At 52.9% G+C, this 21232-nt stretch overlaps 6 protein-coding genes and 1 non-coding gene across 7 annotated transcripts; 6 read left to right on the top strand and 1 right to left on the bottom strand.

Moving 5' to 3' along the window:
* Window positions 1-1094: 1094 nt before the first annotated feature.
* On the top strand, window positions 1095-2494 carry LRP88_01317 (Thiolase, N-terminal domain-containing protein; the record flags this gene model as incomplete). The annotated part of the gene is made up of 4 exons (XM_083238006.1): window positions 1095-1159; window positions 1211-1391; window positions 1441-2017; window positions 2067-2494. 4 exons carry the CDS (start codon window positions 1095-1097, stop codon window positions 2492-2494), a joined length of 1251 nt encoding a protein of 416 aa, XP_083106511.1.
* Window positions 2495-3511: 1017 nt separating this feature from the next.
* LRP88_01316 (sulfate transporter family-domain-containing protein) lies at window positions 3512-6073 on the top strand (the record flags this gene model as incomplete). The annotated part of the gene is made up of 4 exons (XM_083238005.1): window positions 3512-4035; window positions 4091-4717; window positions 4772-5285; window positions 5354-6073. The coding sequence occupies 4 exons, from the start codon at window positions 3512-3514 to the stop codon at window positions 6071-6073; spliced, it is 2385 nt and encodes a 794-aa protein (XP_083106510.1).
* A 1396-nt stretch (window positions 6074-7469) lies between these two features.
* On the top strand, window positions 7470-7582 carry LRP88_01315. The gene has a single exon. It is a non-coding gene; the product is annotated as a tRNA-Lys (tRNA).
* A 3312-nt stretch (window positions 7583-10894) lies between these two features.
* LRP88_01314 (sodium:neurotransmitter symporter family protein) lies at window positions 10895-12976 on the top strand (the record flags this gene model as incomplete). The annotated part of the gene is made up of 2 exons (XM_083238004.1): window positions 10895-12538; window positions 12590-12976. The coding sequence occupies 2 exons, from the start codon at window positions 10895-10897 to the stop codon at window positions 12974-12976; spliced, it is 2031 nt and encodes a 676-aa protein (XP_083106509.1).
* Window positions 12977-13425: 449 nt separating this feature from the next.
* LRP88_01313 (uncharacterized protein) lies at window positions 13426-14516 on the top strand (the record flags this gene model as incomplete). Its single annotated transcript, XM_083238003.1, has 3 exons — window positions 13426-13587; window positions 13658-13814; window positions 13993-14516. 3 exons carry the CDS (start codon window positions 13426-13428, stop codon window positions 14514-14516), a joined length of 843 nt encoding a protein of 280 aa, XP_083106508.1.
* A 2668-nt stretch (window positions 14517-17184) lies between these two features.
* LRP88_01312 (amidase) lies at window positions 17185-18972 on the top strand (the record flags this gene model as incomplete). Its single annotated transcript, XM_083238002.1, has 4 exons — window positions 17185-17452; window positions 17655-18412; window positions 18516-18679; window positions 18894-18972. The coding sequence occupies 4 exons, from the start codon at window positions 17185-17187 to the stop codon at window positions 18970-18972; spliced, it is 1269 nt and encodes a 422-aa protein (XP_083106507.1).
* Window positions 18973-19240: 268 nt separating this feature from the next.
* On the bottom strand, window positions 19241-20800 carry LRP88_01311 (phosphatidate cytidylyltransferase; the record flags this gene model as incomplete). Its single annotated transcript, XM_083238001.1, has 4 exons — window positions 19241-19282; window positions 19334-20139; window positions 20189-20570; window positions 20663-20800. 4 exons carry the CDS (start codon window positions 20798-20800, stop codon window positions 19241-19243), a joined length of 1368 nt encoding a protein of 455 aa, XP_083106506.1.
* Window positions 20801-21232: the final 432 nt, after the last annotated feature.

The raw sequence follows: 21232 nt of genomic DNA, 5'->3' as shown, positions 1-21232 counted from the left end.
GTGAAAGTCCCTGTCTCACCGGTTGGTCTGATTGATCCGGATGAAGGCATTGCTCGTGGAGCTAAGACAGAGGCGTCGTGGACTCAGATCTACCAGCGGTGTCGGCTGCGCTAGGAACGCTAAAGAAAGCCTATGCCTTTGGCAGTTGATTTTCAGTGGATGGTCCCTGGGATCCAGGGCAAAGTGACACACTACGGCAGGTCCTTGGGCTGGATTTCAGCCATGATGGATCCATGCGTGCCACGCAGGAACCCGCAAGGCCAGAGCTGGTAGAAAATCTGGACTCTGGCTCTTGTCGCGGGCTTTGGGAAGTTCATCAAACTCATTGCCGTCCTTTGACACACTTGATGCCATTGCCATTGTGCATGCGAACTGCACTGCCTCTACTCATTGTCATGAACAAGACCCAGTTTCCGAAAAAGAGGCAACAACAGGAGGATTGATGGAGGGCCAGATGGACTGTTTTGGCCACGAAAGAGCGCTGTCGACGGATACCTTGCCGTTTAGGTTTGGGTAAAATTCCAATCCCTGAAATTCGGATAAGGGCAGTCGCCCTCCTTGTCATGAGAAGCCAACATCCCTCTGTAGCGAGACCGGGTCGGCGGCGAAGCTGACGACAAGGACCGGTGGTAAGCTTCAAGGCGGAAAGTAGTTGAGCAGAGCGAGAGGACACATGACGATGGCTGGATAGTCGTGTTGCATCTTGATTGTGTCAACGGGCAGCGTCTTGGAACGGAGGACCTGATAGTCGGAGGCTTGCTCGCCGAGATGCCGAGGCTCGTCAAAGTCGATTATGTCAGCAACCATCCCCCGCAAAAGCTGACCCCGGAGTTTCGGCGTGAGGACTCCGCATCCCGAGGAACCACGAGGAGCTTTTGCCTCGGCTGGCCCCACAAGACGTCGCGTCGAGTGCCGCGACAGCTTGCCGTTTGATGGGTGAATAGCGGTTAGAAACTCTCAGACCCCTCCCATGATGAACTTGGCCTCGGCATCTTTTTCTCATACTTGAACAAGAACAAGAACAAGAAGGGCCCCTGAGCAGTCGCTGTTTCCTAATCTTCAATCATCCTTATCACTTTCATCCCGTATCCAAAATGGCTGTTGAACGAATTGGCTCCATCATAAAACACCTGGCCCCTGGGTCATCCATTAACAACATGTCGGTATCCATCCTAACTTTTTAGCTGCAGCGACTGACCTCGCGATACAGCCAATCCAAGAACCCCGATGATATCGTCATCACCCTCGCTATCCGAACGCCTCTCACCAAGGCCAAGAAGGGTGGCTTCAAGGATACAAGCCTGGAGTACATGGTCTACGCCCTCCTGAAGGAGGTCCGAGAGCTGTCCCATCTGGATCCTGCTCTGGTTGAGGATATCTGCCTCGGAAATGTAAGGCGCATTACATACTATCGTCAAGACTATCGCTGACAAATTGCAGGTTTCCGATGCCAAAGCTGCCTACAAGGTCCGCGCTTCCGCCCTCGCCGCCGGCTTCCCCAACACGACCGCCGCCTCCTCCGTGAACCGTTTCTGCTCCTCTGGCCTCAAGGCCACGGCCGATATTGCCCACGCCATCACCAATGGCTCCATCTCGATTGGTATCGCCATGGGCGCCGAGCAAATGACTGTTGGCGGCGACGCCCTCGACAAGCCTTTCGACGAGACTGTCACATCACAGAGCCAGGAGGCTGTCGACTGCATGCAGCCCATGGGATGGACGAGCGAGAACGTCAGCAAGGACTTTGGCGTCACTCGCGAGGCCATGGATAAATATGCCGCCGAGAGCTTCCAGAAGGCTGAGGCAGCGCAGAAGGCGGGCTGGTTTGACGACGAGATTGTGCCCATCACAACAAAGGTCAAGGGACCCGATGGCGAGGTCAAGGAGGTTACTCTCACCAAGGATGACGGTATCCGACCAGGCACCACTGCCGAGGGTCTCGGCAAGATTCGTTCGGCGTTCCCTCAATGGGGCGGATGCACCACTGGCGGTAACGCCAGTCAGGTCACAGACGGAGGTATGTCTAATTCCAGCCTCAAGTTGCCATGATACTAACTGGTAAACAGCTGCCGCTGTGCTACTGATGAAGCGATCTACTGCCGAGCAGCTTGGTCAGCCCATCATGGCCAAGTATGTCGGCTCTACTGTTGCCGGTCTGGCACCACGCATCATGGGCATCGGACCCAGCATTGCCATTCCCAAGCTGCTAACACAACATAACATCTCCCTTGAGGACGTCGATGTCGTCGAGATCAACGAAGCTTTCGCTTCAATGGCCGTCTACTGCCAAGATAAGCTTGGTCTCACATCGGACAAGATGAACCCCCGCGGAGGTGCTATCGCGCTGGGTCACCCACTGGGCGCGACAGGCGCGAGACAGATCGTAACGGGTCTGGCCGAGTTGAGGCGTCAGAAGAAGAAGATTCTCCTGACGAGCATGTGTATTGGTACTGGACAGGGCATGGCGGGCTTGTTCGTTAACGAGCAGGTGTAAGGGAAAAGGAGCATGTTTTATTCTGTGACACTATCAATACTTAGCCACCTATTTTGGATCTCATGAATGCATATATCAAGTTGGATAAAGCCACGAGTCAGGTTTGATCTCATCTCGGTGAGCGAGATTACCGAATCTAGATGATGGAGATGGTCCCGTTAGATGTAGCGGGAGCGAAACAGAAGCCGTTAGGTCACACCGCAAGGGACGACGTTCAGGTCAACGCCATTGGGCTGCTCACCTCGTGTTGAAAGCGTTGATCCTCCACGGCCGATGTCGGGTCCACGGCACAACCTCCAACCTCCACCGTCTACAAGCAGCAGGGATCGCTGAACAACACGGGCCCAGCCATTCGCCCACATTCGCTGGAACGCCTGTGCTGGAGGAGACACCGCTGGGTGGATCGGGGGGTCACCTGGGGGCGGCGGCGCGCCCTGATGTCACCGAGATGCATGTGCTGCAGCGGGTGGGTAAGTTTTCCTTCAAGGGTTTCCAACGGTTGGGCGTGATTGGTCAGTTGGGCGAGACGGGTTGGGATCTGAGATGGTCAAACTGCCTGATGATTACGCCAGAAGGCAAAGGCAAAGAAAAAAGAACCCTTGGTTTGGAATGGGGTCCTTGGGCAGGTACCTCCTCATCTTAGCGAGCCTGAAATTTTGTTTTTCTCTTCCTTCTTTATTCTGTCGCTGGCTTCCTCTTTGCTTTGCACTGCTCTGCTCCCCCGTGACTCGTGCGTGATTGTTGACTTCCAACCGTCCCGTTCTGCTGACTCGGCTCGATGCGTTTCTCGTCATCGTCGGCTGCGTTCTTCCCGTTGTCGTCGTCAAAGTCAAAAGTCGGCCCGTGTTTGTCGACGACAGTCGGCTGAAGCATTGGATCGCAAACGGCTTCAATACCCATCCAGTCCAATTCCCCTGCAGTATTGTAATAACAATTCAGCATAGACGCGTCTGATATTGCCCATACTCCACCCAGCATCTTCTAAAAAACATCATCACCCACTCGACATTCGCAATCATGGTGAGACCCTCCCACAGTCGCACCAACTCGCACACCGACCATCGTCCTGCCCAGCCAAGCGCCCTCCGCCAGGCTCTCAGCGCCCAGAACAGATCTGACAGCGACAATGGCAGCGGCGGCTCTGCCCCCATGGCTTCGCCTCCCACCTCGCCTGGTCCAACCTCTGGAGCCGCCATCAGCGAGATCTTTGCGAACGAGTCGACCCCTCTGATGCAGGGCAACAACACCACATCTACGAATCACCGTCGATCGAGCATCCACCCGGCGCATCCAGGAGTCTGCAGCCATGGCACCTTTAGCCCGCGGCCGTCGAGTCCTGCCATGACCATGCAGAGCACCGACGAGGATGGGAGCGATACTGGGGCTTCGGGTACACACATTCCAGTGCTGGACAGTGCGATCACGACGATCGTGGGGCATGACGATTGGAAGCGGTGGCTGAAGAAGAGGATGCGCACCAAGAAGATGGGCCACAGCAGTGTACTTGCTGAACAGGCTGGTTTCGAGGATACGACATTCATGTCAGTGCCCACACATACTGGATTCTTTGTAGCAGCCTGCTAACTTTTTTGCTAGGTATCTCGCATACTACGTCCCCTGTTTGAACTGGATGCGCCAGTACAAGCTCTCATACCTCCGTGGTGACCTGGTGGCCGCCGTCACCATGGCCTCCTTCTACCTCCCCATGGCCCTCTCCCTCGCCGCGAACCTCGCCCACGTCCCTCCGATCCACGGTCTCTACGCCTTCGTCTTCAATCCCTTCATCTACGCTCTACTGGGATCTTGCCCACAGATGGTTGTCGGCCCCGAAGCTGCTGGCTCGCTTCTTGTTGGAACCGTAGTGAAACAAAACGTCAGTTCGGGAGATGACGAGGAGGACGACCTCTTGCATGCGCAGATCTGCGGCATTGTTGCTGGTATGGCGGGTGCAATGGTTCTCATTGCAGGCCTCGCAAGACTTGGGTTTTTGGATAGCGTGCTCAGCAAGCCGTTCCTGCGCGGCTTCATCAGCGCCATCGGCTTCGTCATCGCTGTCGACCAGCTGATTCCCGAACTTGGACTCGCTAAGCTAGCCGACAAGGCGGGTGTGAGCCACGGTAGCCCGGTTGAGAAGATCCAGTTCATGGTTCGCAACATTCACGAAGCTCATGGGTTGACTTTTGCCATTGCTGGAATCAGCTTTCTCTTCATCATGATCTGTCGGTAAGTTGTGGCTTGGTGGCTCTGAGACTTGACGTGCCTCTAACCAGGTTTTAGTGAAACAAAGAATCGCCTCCAGCCCAGGTTTCCTGGAGTCGCCTACGTCCCCGACCGCTTTTTTGTCGTTGTCGTGTCTGCCATTCTGTGCTGGAAGCTTGACTGGGAGAACAAGGGTGTTGAGATCCTGGGAACTGTCAAGGCCGCCAACGGTAATCTCCTCGCTTTCCAGTGGCCCTTCAAGCTGGAGCACATGCCCCACATTCGAAGTGCCATGTCGACATCCTTCCTGATTGCTCTCTTGGGCTTCTTCGAGTCTTCAGTTGCGGCCAAGAGTCTGGGTTCCAGTGAGACTATCCAAGGCATTCAGCTCAGCGCTAACCGAGAGCTTATTGCGCTTGGCATCGCGAACATGGTCGGTGGCTGCTTCATGAGCTTGCCGGCGTTCGGTGGATATGGTCGAAGCAAGGTCAACAAGAGTACTGGTGGTAAGAGTCCTGCCAGCTCCATGTTCTTGAGTATCATTTCGCTGTTTTCCATCTTCTTCCTCCTGCCTTACTTTTACTACCTGCCGGTAAGTCCCCTACTGACGTAGCCAATGCTACGATCCATTACTACCTAAACAATGCTGACACCTTCCAGAAACCTGTCCTGTCAGCAATGATCTCCGTGGTGGCTTGGTCGCTGATAGAAGAGGCGCCCCATGACATCACCTTCTTCCTGAAGATCCGTGGCTGGACCGAGCTGGGCCTCATGGCCATCATCTTTTTGGCGACCATGTTTTACTCACTGACTCTGGGTATGGCGTTTGGCGTGGGACTGTCGATCCTGATGGTGATCAAGCACAGCACTCGACCGCGAATTCAGATTCTTGGCCGCATCCCTGGCACGAACCGGTTCGAGAATGCCGAGGGAGAGCGAAGCAGCCTGGAGTTTGTCGAGGGTTGTCTGATTGTCAAGATTCCCGAGCCTCTGACCTTTGCCAACACTGGTGAGCTCAAGTCTCGTCTTCGTAGACTGGAGCTTTATGGCACGTCAAAGGCGCACCCCGCCCTTCCTCGTCTTCGCAGCCTTGAAATGAACCGCAATGTCATCTTTGACATCCATGGTGTCACGTCAATGGACGGTTCAGGCACCCAGGTTCTCACTGAGATCGTGCGCAACTACCACGATCGAAAGGTCCGCGTCTTCTTCTCGAGATGCCCTCAGCGCCGAGACCACCCAGTCTGGCATCTGATGGTGAACAGCGGCATCGTGGAGCTGGCGGGTGGCGAGGGACACTTTGTCAACGATGTCGAAGAGGCTCTGAGATTGACAGAGTACGAAGAGAGCGTGACTGGAGAGTCAAGTCGACGCAGTTAGACGACTTGGATCCGATTTTCATGAAAGCAAAGACTCTTTAGATAAAAGGCAGCGGTTTGGTCTTTCTTGACACATGCATACATGGCCCTGGAGCGTTGAGGATGTTGAAGAGCGGAGGAGATACCAAAATCTGACGGTGTAGCGATGAAGTTGAGGGCTGACAAAGGATAGCATTGGGTAATCGGCGCTATATAAACAATAGGATGCACTCTTTTGCTGGATTTTGAACATGCTTTTGCGAAATTCGTCTTATGCCTTGTGTGGATGACCTAGGGGATTGAGAGATGACGGGGAGCTTATAAACCAGATGTACGGACACACATTGTAAGGCCCCCAAGTCAATAACCCCCCCCCCCGAACCAGATGGAATGCTTCCAGTAGCCCACTAGATGATTGTATCTTAGTAGATACATCGAGCAGTAACTCAATTTCAACTCTGTTACTGTAAGAAGCCTGACGAAGAGACATCCAGGTATTAATAGTAGGGGAGGGGAACTGGAGAGAGGGCACAACATGGCATCTCCAAAAATGTTGGCTAGGCACAGGAAAGGTGTGTTATACCGTCTAAGATATGACTCAAAAGGACCTCTCGGTAAGTTCTTTATATGTCTTCGGCAAGCGTCACTGTCATCCATCACAGGACTAGAGACTTATCCCAAAGTAACTAACTCAGCAAAGCGAAATGGGACCCTTCCTCCCCTACGAAGGTAACAACTCGCCCCGAGTTTGCAAATCACGGTCCGCGATATGTACTGTCGTAGTTTGGTGCCAGAGCTCTACTTGATGCACCATATTCAGATTGGTACGTAAGCACGCAGGTTCGGGTCAAGGGCGTGTGTGTCGTTAAAATTGCAGTGCAAAAGAGCGGTCCAGGAATTGTCGTTTCCTATTTCAGCTAGGCCTACGGAGTAGACTATGACCGCCCACATTTTCACCATGGATGTCATGTTGAAGGCTTTGCTGTTGGCACTGGGTAATTGGAGATTGCAATCGATAGCGAGCATGACGATGCCCCCCCAGCTGGCTTAGCATAAGAGATGGCCAGACACCATCTTCCACACGCTGATTGTAACCAACATAATCCGTTTTGGCCCAAGAGATAGTGACGATATGAATTCCAGGAGATGGGGTATCACGACGGTAACTTGGGACCTTGGGCCACCTTGATTCATTATCCTCCCTCAGTGCCTGACCGTCAAGTCAAGTTCATGGCCATGTCGAGATTGAGACTAGGCTTTCAACGATACATATAACTTTCTTAACTCGGACAAGTACCCCTCAGAATTCGTCAGGTCGTATATACCAGTGATTCCCAGAGTCAAGTGTTCCCGCTGCCTATCCACGACGGCATACGGGCCGTCCTGGCAAGGGTCTCCTCTCATCCAATCAGAGCCACGCCCGGTTAGCTCAATCGGTAGAGCGTGAGACTCTTAGAATGCCTTAGTAACAAAGTTGCTCTGGTATGAGTACGCGATCTCAAGGTTGCGGGTTCGACCCCCGCATCGGGCTGTTCCTATATAAGCGATTGATTACGAGCATTGCATGGCTTCTTTTTTTGCCCTTTTCTTCTTTTTGAGCTCAAGTTGGTAGAGCCATGCGTCCATCAAGACTTTACTTTGCAAGTGTGATGCCTGTGGTTTGCGTCTCATCGGTCGACCTGAACACTTCTGAACAGTGAGAACATCTCACTTGGTTAAAATATTTAGCCGAATAACTGCATTTTTGCGATAACTACACTCTGGCAGTAGGCCCTTCACCTGACAAGGGACTGGCTCTGCAAATACACATAGAGGCCCCTCAGAACGCGAGTACCCCCATGCGTTTGACTTTGGATACCCTAGTTTAGCTCAGTATCAACATATCGATGTCACTCTCGCCATCCACGAGATACATTGCGTATATTTAGCTTCTGACCAGGGGTAAGCAAGTGATGCGTCTTCATTAAATAGTGGCCCGGCCAAGTCTTGGGGACATGCGCTTTTCCGATATCTGCAATGGGCTGATATTGGCAGTGGCTTCTAAGATCAAGTCCCGACCGAGTACCGGATGGAGCTAGTTTCTATCCAGGAAATCAGTAGCCAAGACTTTCTTTCAGAAATGAGCTGCCTTGATGGCGATTGCCTCTTGATCCATGATCCCATCACAACGTTACATCAAGTGCCAAGCCCGAAAGCTGGGTTCCTGGTGCTCGGGACCGGTCCATATCAGGTCAAGTTTCACGACAATGACATTAGTGAAACTACCAGAAGCATCGCATCATAGTACGGTTTGGCACGTACTTAACACGTCAGTCAGAACTGGTCTTACTCGTAAATGTGGTCAAGAGAGAGTCCAAACAAAGTTGAGGCTAAGCACATCGACATGCCAGGACCAACACTCCCGCGCACAGAGACAAGGAGTGAAAAGATCCCGGCTGTGGCGCTAGGATGTCATCCCCGGCATGTTTCCACGACACGACACTTCTTACCAAATAAGGAATGGCATATAGAACTTCATACGTCTGAGAGAGGTACTCGCAACAAAGTGCCCTCGTGGGGTAAGGCTGAGCTCGCCTCTGAGGAAGCAATTTTGCACCCCTGGGAAATCTCGTGGTTCGTCGCCATCCGTCAGGACTATTGCGTGCTGCTGCCTCATCCGTCATGTGGTGTCAACGGTTCCCCAAGCGAAGGATAACTGTGGCACCCCCCGAGGTGATCCATCAGAATGATCGTGAACTGCTCCTTTCGGGGAGTTGATCGCCTCATTACCCCATCAATAGTGTCTGGCCAAGACCGGAGGGGCCATTCGTCAGACTCGGCTCGTCGGAGAGGAAATGACAATTCGCCAACTCCCCGTTTCCTCGTCCCACGTTGATTGAATCTTACTCTGGTCGTTGCATCGTTTGCCTTTGGACATGGTGCCGATCAAGTCCCCGATGGCTTTTTTCGCCCGCCGACAGCCCGGAGGCGCCGACGCCGGACTCCCCGCGGCAAGTCGCTGAAAACGGGAGACTCTTGGCGGGAGATGTTGCAATCACTCATCCAACCTGCGGGTATCGCCAAGACTGAAATGGTGATGCCTGGACGGTGATCGCTTGGCGAAAGAGCTTCTGGGCAGAACAAGAGGGCCCGCTTTGACTTTCAAGTTCCTGCGTCAGACCAAAAGGTTAAGCTTGTTTAAAGTCGGAGATTAAAAGAACTTGTATAAAAGTATACGAGTCAGTAGTTGATCATTCAGTCTCGAAAAGATCCAGAAAGAGTGGGTGAGAAGTGAAAGATATCCACCCCATCAAGTAAATCCAACGTAAATCACACACCGTGGAATATTGTGCCTGAATTGTGCAAGCAGTCAATGACGTCTGTCAAGGTCATTATGAGCTGTTACCACAAACAGGGCCCATGACAGTCGCATCTTACGTACAGAAAGCCTGTTGTTTGGCTGCTCTTCCAATTTACTTGACCTCTCCATCTGGAAGGGTAGACTTGTTGACCCCCATCTCGAAGCAAAAGTGTCTCACGGCCATGCCACGCGACCAACATGTGATATCTGCTGCATCAGAGGCGCATTGCGTGATTGATTCGATATTCCCATTCGTCTCTTGGCGAGGAGGATCAGCTTTTTCAGCCGCAATGCCAACTGGGTTATCCATGGGGAAGACACCCAAAAAGAGCTGCCTCCTGGAGGGAAAACGCAATCCTCGAGGTTTTTGGAGACCCGGAGGTGCAGCTTTGGGGAACCCGTCGTCCGTCGTCGTCTTACCCACACCCTCGAGGAACATCAAGATCCCTGTTTATGGCGCAATGCCCTTGTTGTTAGCTGGTTGGCCCCCCTTCTTCTCGAGTCGCGCACGCCGCTGCCGCCCGATGTTCCGCTATGATTCTGCCTAGTTTTTGTGCCTTTCGCTCTTTGCCCCCTGGCGGAATGTCGCTCGCCGGCGGCCCAGTTGGAGAAGGGGAATGGGGAAATAGGATAGGCTGTGTTTATCGCCGTTATGCTTAATTCGACCGTGTGGCCTCCTTGTGACCGCTCCGCCCCGATCTCCTCCTCCGGCCCCGTTCACCAGAGCCTCATCCGGGGAGAGAACTTCACCGTCCCCGTCGCGGCTCGTCGAGCGGCTCTCGGTGATGCCCTCCATCGTCCAGGCAAAGGTCAGCAACGTACAAAAATCCTGCGGAGACAAAACTCCACCCCCGGTATGAAGCGCCAAGATGCTGGGCAAGCTTGGCAGCGGAGCCCTTCACCCCCGTTTGTGTCCGCTCGTTCGCAGAGTCGTTTCGTACGACTAAAGAAACGCACCCTCTGGAGGAGTGAGAGGAGCGACTCGCCAAGAGCTGTGATGGGGGTCATCCCGGCATGTCGCCGAGTCGATCTTTTGGCAAGCAAGCCAATCCTTTGTCCAGCTTTTCTGTGAGGAGTTTGCCATGTTAACTGGGTCGTTGTTGCAACGGGACCTGTCGCGATGCCCCGATCCTTGGATGGGGATGTGTTGGGCTGCTCTCTTGGCCCACGTTATGTTGCACCCGTCCCGTCTTGTCTGGAATAAAAAGACGACTCTGTCCACGTATGGATCCAAGCATCGACGGTGTGTCCCAGCCTCTCGGGTCCTCGCTTCTCCTCAGACTCTTCTTCTCCTTTGGTTGGACCCTGAGCGCATGCAGGAAGAGCCCTTGAACGAACCCTAATTCCTCAACCAAGTTGTACCTTACCTGTAAGCTGAAGCTTCCTGTATGTGTCCCTGAAACCTTCTTCTGCCTCAGTGACATGTGAGCTCGAGCTTACACTCCTCGAGGTTCCTTTCCGAAGAATAGAACCCCCCTCCTTCAACTGCTGCATATTCCAACAATGGCAGTCCCTCCGATCCTCAAAAAGGTCGGCAAGTGGCTGTCGCCTCCCCCCTCGACCTCTGAGGACGGACGTGATCAATGGAACTCGCGGGCCTCTTTCCTGCTGGCGGCCATGGGTGGCTGCGCCGGCATGGGAAACCTTATTCGGTATCCCTCCCAGGTTTACAACAACAACGGCCTCCAATGGTTCATTCCCTACCTCCTCTGCGTCTTCCTCATCGCCATCCCGACCCTGATTCTCGAGGTCAGCATCGGCCAGGCCTACCATGGAGGTTCTGTTGTTGCTTTCAACAATGTCAACCATCGTCTCAAGGGGTTGGGTTTCAGTCTGTTGTATATTGGCTTCATCGTCGGCCCGTACTTTGTCGTCAACCTTTCGTGGATCATGATCTACTTCCGCAACTCGTTTAAGAATCCCCTGCCGTGGGAAGGACGAGCTGAAGAGTACTACTACCAGGACGTTGTCCAGAACGTCGACGCCATTCCCGGAAACAAGACCTTCAACTCGGTACAGGACTACGTCAAGTATCCTGGTATTGCTCTGATCGGCGAGACTGTGGGATGGACTGCCTTTACTTGGTTCCTGGTTTGGATCTCAATCTTCCGCGGTATCGGTCAGACAGGTCGTGTCGTCTACTTCACCATGGGATTGCCTGTTATCATGACCATCATCCTTGTTGGTCGCTCCGTCTCCCTCCCCAACGCTGGTCGCGGCATCAAGCTGTACTTTGGCGAATGGAATGGTGAGAAGCTCGGGAGTGGTGATATCTGGCAAACAGCCGCAGGCCAAGTGTTCTTCTCGACAGGTGTTGGTTTCGGCTACTTCAGTTCTTATGCGTCTTACAACCAGAAACACTCCAACGCTGTTATGGACTCATGCCTGATCGTCGCCAGCAACGTCCTATTCGAAGGCTTCGCCGCCTTTGCTGCCTTTGGCGTTGTCGGCTACCTCAACATGATGCCTGTCCCCGGCGAGAGAATCGGCTCCTTTACCATCGGTTTCTTGACCTTGCCAACCGCCATCACCACGCTTCCTGGTCAAAACTTCTGGGCCTTTGCGCTCTTCTTCACTCTCATGGTTCTCGGATACAGTTCGGCCTTTGCCATGCTTGACGCAGTCGTCACTCTCGTCATGGACACCAATATCAAGATGCGTCGCGAGTGGGTTGTCACAGGTCTTGTCATCATCTCATTCCTCGTCTCACTCCCTTACTGCACCGAGTTTGGCTACGCCCTCTTGACTGGTGTAGACCGTTGGATCAACGATGTGGCCCTGGTGTTTGTTGTCTTTGGCGAGTGTGCCTTCTCAACCACTCTCTACCGGTGGAGGGACGTTGCCGGCCAGGTCGGGACTCCAGCCTTTTTCATCTGGAACTTTGGATACTATGGTGGTATGGTGCTTGGTGTTGCTATTGCCCATGCTGTCAGCCCTGAAGCTGGCGCCGGTGTTGGCTTTGGTCTCTTTATTGCTGGCTCGGTCATCTCTGCCATCATCGGCAAGACACCTGATTCTGTGCCTCCAGCTCTTGAGTTCACTGAAGAGAAGGGATTCATTCGCAGGACCATTGGCAGGAACGCTGCTCTGAACCGCGCCTTTGGTAACGTATATCTCACTCGATTTTGGTATCTCGCATTCTATTCGGTATGTCTTACACTCACATCACTGCCTATAATCCATGCTAACTGAAAACAGGGCCAGCAGCTTCGAAGAGATCTCAACGTCATTGTGGGAACCGGAAAGAACTGGAAGATCCCCTCATTCTGGCCCATCCTCCTCCGCTTCATCTCAGCCCCCGTTCTCGCCATCATCTACGGCTTCGCCTACCCAGCGTTCCACGATCTCCGTGATGACCCCCTTCACATCCTCGGTTTCGCCATCGCTCACATCTGCCTGCTCCTGATCGGCCTCGGCGTGCTCGTACCTCGTTGGTTCGACTGCATGATCCCTCCCAAGCGCCGCGACGAGGGCAAGATCCCATATGCCCCCAATGTGTTGCTGGGAAGCACCGATGCTCAGCAGAGTGACTCGATGGAGGCGGGCGAGGGCGTTGAGGGCTCCAGCGAGGAGAAGCGCAGCTAGAGAGGATATTTTGTTCTTTGAGCCATGACAAGCATTATACTTTCAGGTAATATTTTTATCTTGTATACCACGGTTGGAGGCGAAGAGGAGATTGCTCATTCATACCCCCATGTCCCTCTAGTTGAGGGCTTTGCAATTTGATCTTGCTCGTCACTCAAGAGTTGAGTGATGAGGCAGCCATGAATAAAGGCCCGCGAATGACAATTGTCACGCTGAGCAGGGCATATGACTGATCTTTTCTCCGTGTGAATGTCTGGTGCCTGTTTGTGAGTTGGATATCGTAACGCGAGTTCAGGCTGTGCCTATTTTACCGCTATTTAGGCAAATGGTAAGCATCGGGGATTTATCACGCCGTCTCAATTATTCAAGATTCGTCACCTTCTTCTTGACCTTGAAGTTTTAGAGCAATTTCAACTTCTTCCACTGAAGCAACTAGTATTTCCCTCACGATGCTCACCAAATCCACTCACGTCTACGCCCATCACGGCCTCCCTCTCGAATGCGACGTCTACACCCAAGACGCCGCCTCTGACACGCACGTCTTTATCTACTTTCACCCTGGAGGACTTACAGATTGGGGTCGCGAGTTTATCTCCCCGTGGTTCGTACAGGTAAGTTTCATTCAACTCGTCTCCAAAAAGTGGCACCATGTCTAAGATTGTGCACAAGGCTTGTCTCCAGCGGAAATGGACCTTGATCAGCGCCAGTTACCGGCTCATGCCTCAAGTGGGAACTCAAGGTCTTATTGATGATGTTTCGGTGGCATATCAGTTTGCAAGATCATGGGCCATCAAGGATGGAAAAGAGCGGCCAGTCATATTGGGAGGTGCCAGTGCCGGTAAGTGAAAGATCACGATAGCTTCACTCAGCCAAATGCTTATAAGCGTTATCAGGCTTCTTTAACTCTACCTTGATTATAAACAATTGCTCACCGCCGCCTATCGCTCTGCTGGGCATTTGCGGACTTCACACCTTTCGTCATCCTTTCTACAACTCATCAACGCTCCTCCTCCCAGAGCCCATCGAGGATGCAGATGTGGCCGAGTTCATCAGCAGACCAATCGAAGTCGGCAAGCAAGAAGTGGGAAGCATCGCAAGCTTTGCACTGGACAAGCTGCTGCCTGATGGATCAAAGAACCCCAACTACAAAGCACCCCAGGCACCAGTAATTCAAGATCCGCCCAAGCACCCTAGAGGCCACCTCTACGAGTACTACATCTACAAGAACGCCTGGCTCGATTTGGTTGGAGAGATCGATGCCGGGTATACCTGGGCAAAGGACCCAAACAACAGACGGCGAGTCGAGAACTGGCCACCTACCGTTCTCATACACGGAGACGCAGACCTGCATGTGCCTCTGAACTCTGCTGAGCAAATGAGGGAGTGCCTCGGCGACGACAAAGTGAGGCTGTTTGTGGCAAATGGTCTGCATCATTTATTCGAGACGTTGTATTTCCTCGAGGATGATGAGCCGGGCATGTCTGCTGTTAGAGATGCATTGAAATGTCTTGACGGCATAGTTGCAGCAGCATCAAAGTAAGGCGGAAGTGAAGAGGTTAGACATTCTTTCTCTTGTTAGAATAGACCTAATTGACTATGAGAGATAGAGATGACACTGCAATTATGAGATTGATAAGGATACAGAGCGCATATGTGTTGAAAGCAAGACTTACCAATTCTGGCAAATGCCGTATTATCACAGGAGCAGCCCCCTTTCCCTTTGCTTCTTCATTAATGATATTCTTATCAGCAACTCATTCTTGGCAATGGCCAAGAAATCTTCTTGAGGCCAGCGACACGCGCAGATGATATGACTTGCGATAAACCAAACAAAAACCTCATCCTCACACATACCAAGAAATAAGCGAACGAGGCCCATGACGTACGTACTTTACCAGCTGATATCAGGTGAGGCGATAGACCGTCATAAATGACAAGCAGCCTCCCTCGACAAACTCGCGTTTTTTTCCCGCCTCGTTTGTCGTACATTGCCAAGTCACGATGCAAAGAAGTCCACATCCCAGTCCATCGATTGTCTACGATAGAGTAGTAGTAAAGCTCTTCTTGGCCGGGGGAGGACAGAGAGAGAATTGAGGGGAACACAACGTCTTGATCACCTGGACTCTCAATCCATGTCCCGGGGTAAGCGTAACCCAAGAAAAAAGGACTTGAGGATGAATGTGGAAATTATGGCCGATCCTAGCAAAGACGTGTCACTGTAGGGCGTTTGGAGTGAGGCCAACGGGTAAAATGCCACCGATAGGATAACAACTTCTCTTTATTCGAAACGTTCTAGATCATTCATTCATTCATCCTGTCTTTAGAAAACCCCGAGCTCGCAGGAGACAATCGGGAAAATCGCAAGGCGGCTTGCATTGCCCACCCCAGACTCTTCCAAGATATGGCTTCAAAAACCCGCTGATCACATCAAACCACCCCCTCTTTCACTCTTTTTTTTTTTTTTGCTACCGCGGCAAGCGAACAAACCCCCTGGTGAGTGGTGCGTACCTGCAGTTCATCGAGGTAGTATCCCGACTGCTCGGTCAAGAGTTGCACATTCTTCGCATTCGCCACGAGAGACAGACCGAAATTCCTCACCGACTTCGCAACCTCTCGCCTCATTGTCCACATGGCTTGTGGGGAACGCCACATTTCTCAATATTGAATGAGGGAAAAAAAAAGAAGTCTCAAAGATTACACGGGGTTGACCGGTTTCCAGACTGAACTCTGTTCTTCTCTGTAGCCTCACCGCCGAGGGAGAAATGCAATCCTGTCCTAGCGGCGTGGGAAAAAGAAAGCAATAATGCTTCGGTTCCGACGACATTGGATAGCTCGGAAACTAGTCCTCTTTGCCCCCCCCTCCCCTCTTCCAAGGATCCTTCGTGACCGCCATGGCCCTGCTCATCATTGACAAGGTTGAGATACCTCTCCTCTCGCACAGGCTTCGAGAATCAGAGTGTAGACCCTGCCCGGCTGATCCAGATCCAATCATCCCGCGTCTCACAACTCGCATCTCCCATCGCCTCGGCAGAAATGACAGGTCAAGCGCCGTCTAACCCGCGATCCTGGTTCGCGGCGTTGGGCAACAACAACAACATCAGGACGATCAACGCTCAACATCAACTCCATAATACCTCCTCTTTCTGTCCCGTCTATCCCGTGACGTCTGTCTCATGCATCGAACCCTGTATGCTCTTGTAAATTGTTTCTCCAGAAGAAACGATGCGCCGCTAGAAAAGGTCCGTAGTCAACTCGGATCGCCGGGTACCAAGACCCGAGTCTATCCCAAGTCGTCACTAGGTTAGCTACCCAAACGTCTCCCTACCTTTGTAGCCGTGTACATCCCCATCCCCATGGTACAGGCACAGACAGCACAGCCTTGGTCAGCCCTTCCAAATCTTCTGGCCCGGCTTGATTCCCCGTTCGTTGGATCCATGTTTCATGCCTCCCTCCATCCACACACCGCACTCGGAGGTCATCCGCCGGGCCTCTCTCCTTGACTCTGTTCAGCTCTGCTCTACCTCTCTCGCTCCACTCCCTTGATAGACCTTGTCCTTGTCTTCCCCCCGTCTCCTCATTATGCCGTGGCTCCTCTCCATTCCATCCGCCACCTCATCTCTCGCTTAAATCAGAATTCATCCCATCTCTTGACACCAGCCAGACTCGCCATCATCTATTGGTCACAACCACCTGCCAGTCCTCTCATTTCACAGGTCACTGACAGCCACCACCTCCATCGACACATGCTCATCCCATCCTGACAGCTCGGCCCGGGTTGCATTAGTGCAGGAGTACAGGAGTGAGCCTTGAGGCCCTCCGTTTTACGCTTGCTTGATAGAGTTTGGAACCCTTGCTCATAGGCCCATCCTCAAGTCCGCCTCGGCCGGGTCGCATTAGTGCCCGAGTCTTGGGAGCTAGAAAGAAGCACTCTTGGAGCGAGTTGTTAAACCGCCGCCTGCTTCTACTTATCGCAGTTCCCGCAGCATCTCAGTCAGGCTCACTGCAAAGAGTCAGCAACATTTCCAGTTACTGTCGGGCTATGACTTGCAGCCACTAAGAGCAAGAAAACACACGGCAAAGATTCGTGTATCGATTCACAGCAGATTCAAAGCACTCCGACGATCCATACCAGGAACTCGCCTGTATCATCCGTGAAGTTGGCTTTTCCCATCTCAGCAGAACCAAACGGGGAGGTGACAGTCGACGCCATGTCACCCTCCAAGACAGCAGAGCCGTGGCGGTTGACAGCCTCCGAGGGCCTCTCCAAAATCCAGACTGATGAGCTTTCAGTCCAAGACTACGCCCGGTCCCTACTCGAGAGGATCAAGGCTCGGGACGATCAAGTACAGGCCTGGGCACATCTCGACGAAGATCTGGTGATCGAGCAAGCAAAGGCCCTGGACGAAGTACCAAAGAAGAGCCGAGGTCCCCTTCATGGCCTGCCTATTGCAGTCAAAGATGTCATCTACACCAAGGGTGAGCCAACCGAGCACCAAAAGGGGATCATCAACTGACCTCGCAAGACATGCCCACCCAACACAACTCGTCCCTATACGAAGGAAGCTTTCCCGAGGTTGATGCCGCCTCAGTCCGCACCCTTCGTCATGCAGGCGCTCTCATCTTTGGTAACTCCGTTTCCCCATCCACTCGGGATTCCCACTTACGATCCCACCCCCAGGCAAGACGACAACCGCCCAGTTTGCAGCCGTCCACGTCGGTCCCAAGACCCGCAACCCCCACGACCCCCTCCGCACCCCCGGCGGATCGTCTACCGGCTCCGGCGCCGTCGTCGCCGACTTCCAGGCTCCCATCGCCCTGGGTACCCAGACCGGCGGCTCCATGATCCGGCCCGCCTCGTTCAACGGCATCTACGGGCTCAAGCCCACGTGGAACTCGGTCTCCCGCGAGGGATCCAAGATTTACTCCCTGACTTTTGACACACTGGGGTGGTTTGCTCGGTGTGTCGATGACCTCGCGCTCTTGGCTGATGTTTTTGGCATCCAGGATGACAAGCAAGAGGAGGACGCAACCTTGTTTGAAGGCGTCAAAGGTGCACGCTTCGCCATCTGCAAGACAGTCGTGTGGCCCTTTGCTGGCCCTGGCACCCAAGAAGCCTTGTCCAAAGCTGCCGCCCTTCTTGAAGCCAATGGCGCCATCGTCGAAGAGCTCGACCTCCCGTCAGAATTCGACAACCTCCCAGAATGGCATCGCGTGGTCCTTCACTGCGAAGGCGGCACCGCATTCCTGCCAGAGTATCGTGTCGGGAAGGATCACATCAACCAGGTTCTTGTCGACCATGTCGAGAACATCAATGGGTTCACCCGCAAGGAGCACCTGGAGGCGTTTGACGGCATGGCCGCCCTCCGGCCCAAGTTTGATGAGATTGCTGGGCGGTACGCAGCCATCATCACGCCGAGCGTGCCTGACGAGGCACCTGTTGGTCTCGAAAGCACGGGGAGTCACATCTTTTGCTGTATTTGGAGTGCAAGTCCCCCTTGCCCCGTCTCTCGTCTTGTCAGGAGAGCTAACGTGGACATAGGCCCTGCACACGCCCGTGCTCAACGTCCCCGGCTTCAAGGGCGCCCACGACATGCCTATCGGGGTGTCCCTAGTAGCGCCACGATATCATGATCGTCATCTTCTCGAGGTCGGCAAAGCGGTTGGTGAAATCTTTGAGACTGAAGGCGGATGGGAGACCAAGCTGTAAGCATGCCATGATGGTACGCGAACACTTGAGCTGTCAGCCGTGGTCTAGGCCACGTCTTCTGAAACGGTTGAGGTTTACAACGGCGCATCGTGGAACTGGAAACAGGTTAGAGGTACAGGTACAGGTAGACGGCAATAGGGACGGATAAGACCAGGCGTCTTCAGGAATAGTTAGTATGGATGTTGAATGCTTTTCGTATTTTCCCATCAGGGCGCTGGACGATTGTCGACGACTCTCGTCGACAAAGGAGTCTATATGCCAAAAACCCGTCCATGACCAGAACCGCTGACATTAATTGCTCGTTACAAAGATAATAACTGTGCTCACAACCCTGGACCCGAGCCCCTCGTCGTCCAATGCCCACCCAATATTACAATTCATGCTTGCGTGAATAGGTAACCGTACATACTCCGGAACGTGGTTTCCAAGCCCTTGGCTTCACAAATGTGAAGAAAATGCTGAGAATGTGAGTGAAGGAAGAGGGTGTCAAGTATTGCCTGATAAAGAATAAACAAAAAGATGCCTGTGGGAAAGATGGCCCAATGTGTTGAAGTAGCTCATCGCTTCACAGGGATGATCTTGTCGATACAATCGGCGACCTGTCACGAGATTAGTTATCATCCATGAAAGATTGAACTACGAATACTCACCTCCTCGAGTAGCACGCCTTGATTCCGTAGATAGTGACCCATGCTCTTCACAAGCTCAACCTGCTCATCAGGAGAGAGACTGGTAATGGCAGTCTCGAGAACAGTGCCAAGATTGACCTTGTGGATGGCGATGAAAGTGTGGTAGTACATGTAGGCGAAGAAACCCATGATGAACTGGCAGTCCATGCGGTCAGTGATACCACCATGGCCGGGGATAGAGTCGCCAAAGTCCTTGATCTTGAAGGTGCGCTTGAGGCCAGATGCGAAGAAACCGCCAAAAGGAGCAATTAGCGAAGCAAAAGTGGCGAGGTTGAGGGCGTGTAGTTGCATAGGAGCAAGGGTGACCGAGAAATTAGTGTTATCGGGAAGGAAGAAGAACTGAGGGAGCTCGTATGTCTTGAGGAGGAAGACTGGGTTAGGATCGCACTGGAGACCGGTAAAGACATTGGCGCCGAGGTCATTAACAGGGCAGATGAAGTACTTGGATCGCATCATGATGTTGACAAGGATCATGCCAAAGAGGATGGTCATGATCCAGGCACCAACAAAGCCCTCGACTGTCTTCTTGGGAGACAGCTTGATGAGCTGGGTGCGGCCAAACATGATACCACATATGTAAGCAAAGATGTCGTTGGTGATGACCAGAGCGGCGGGCAAGAAGAACCAGATCATGCCCTCAAATACATTGTTCATGATGAAGTGGGCTTGGACCACAATCAGGTAGAGAGCCATGTGTGTCCAGGCAAAGTTGGTGAACTGGAACTTGTAGTGGCCAGCCTGAAGGGAAGCAACAAAGAAGACGAAACCTATGGGCGGTTAGAGTCGGCAATTCAGATACGAGCATTGGATGCTCACCAAAGACATAGAGAATGAAGCTGATGAAGCGGTGGTGAGTCGCCAGAGGCAGCAACACCTTGTCGACGAGGACAATGTGCTTGAAGTAGTAAATGACAGTCTCGCCGTAGAGGAAGTACATTGTCGTCGCAAGCCAGTACCAGTTAAGACTCTTAGTGGAGCGCAGAGAGCGGGCGCGACTGGGGACGTTGGCGATGGCGATGACCTCCTTGAAGGAAATGATCTGGACGGCCGTGATGATGCAGATGATGTAGATGTGGCCCATGAAGAGTGCCGTAAAGAACATGGCGAACATGACAAAGGTCCAGAAGGTGCGCGTCATGAAGTTGGCCTTCTTTTTTTCGTACTCGGTCTTCTTCTCTTCGGGGGTGGGAGGCTTTTGCTGTCATGACCAGTCAGTTACTGTGTCTTCTCGCCGATCGAGCTCTGACGATGGAAAACTTCCAGCCTCAGCCGTCAATTGCGCATGCTCACCTCGTTCACTGTCTCCAGCTGAGCCTGGTTCTGGAACTTGGCCTTGGTGGGAGATCCATCCTCACTGCTGAAGCTGGATCGTCGTCCGTCGGAGCCGTTGCGGTTGGGGAACCTAACCCCTCTCTTTGATCGAGCCATGGCTATTGAGGAGATGTTTTTCGGATGCGCTGCTGCTACTAGTGGTGACTTCTGTCGCGGAAATGCTGCTTGCAAGTTCTGCAATGTCCGGCGTCGTCGGTTGGCGTTGGTCGAGGTTCCGGTGAACTCGACTTGTAAGCGGGCGCTCGCGAGAAGGCCTCGTCTCGTACTCTTGAAAGAAATTCCAAGCAAGAGGCTACTATCGCAGCTTCGTTGTAGTGTCGCGCTGTCCTCGGGACAAACTCAAGATTGCTGAAAAGAAACGTGTGGGCAAAAGTGACAACGTAGGATTATGGGTGCGTCCGCGGTCAGAAAGATGGCTCGACTCGAAGGGGAAAAAAGGAAGGAAGTAGCTGGCTGTCCGTCAGCGGTTCGCGCTTCTTGAGGACGGAAGCTGCGGGCGCTGTTGAGTGGGCAGGTGAGCTCACTCTC

The sequence above is a fragment of the Fusarium phalaenopsidis genome (assembly GCF_050370095.1).
Source record: "Fusarium phalaenopsidis strain FUZ10S chromosome Unknown contig_32278, whole genome shotgun sequence".
In the NCBI taxonomy this organism is placed as follows: domain Eukaryota; kingdom Fungi; phylum Ascomycota; class Sordariomycetes; order Hypocreales; family Nectriaceae; genus Fusarium; species Fusarium phalaenopsidis.
Note: the sequence above shows the minus strand (reverse complement) of the source record. Positions and strands in the feature narration are given on the sequence as shown.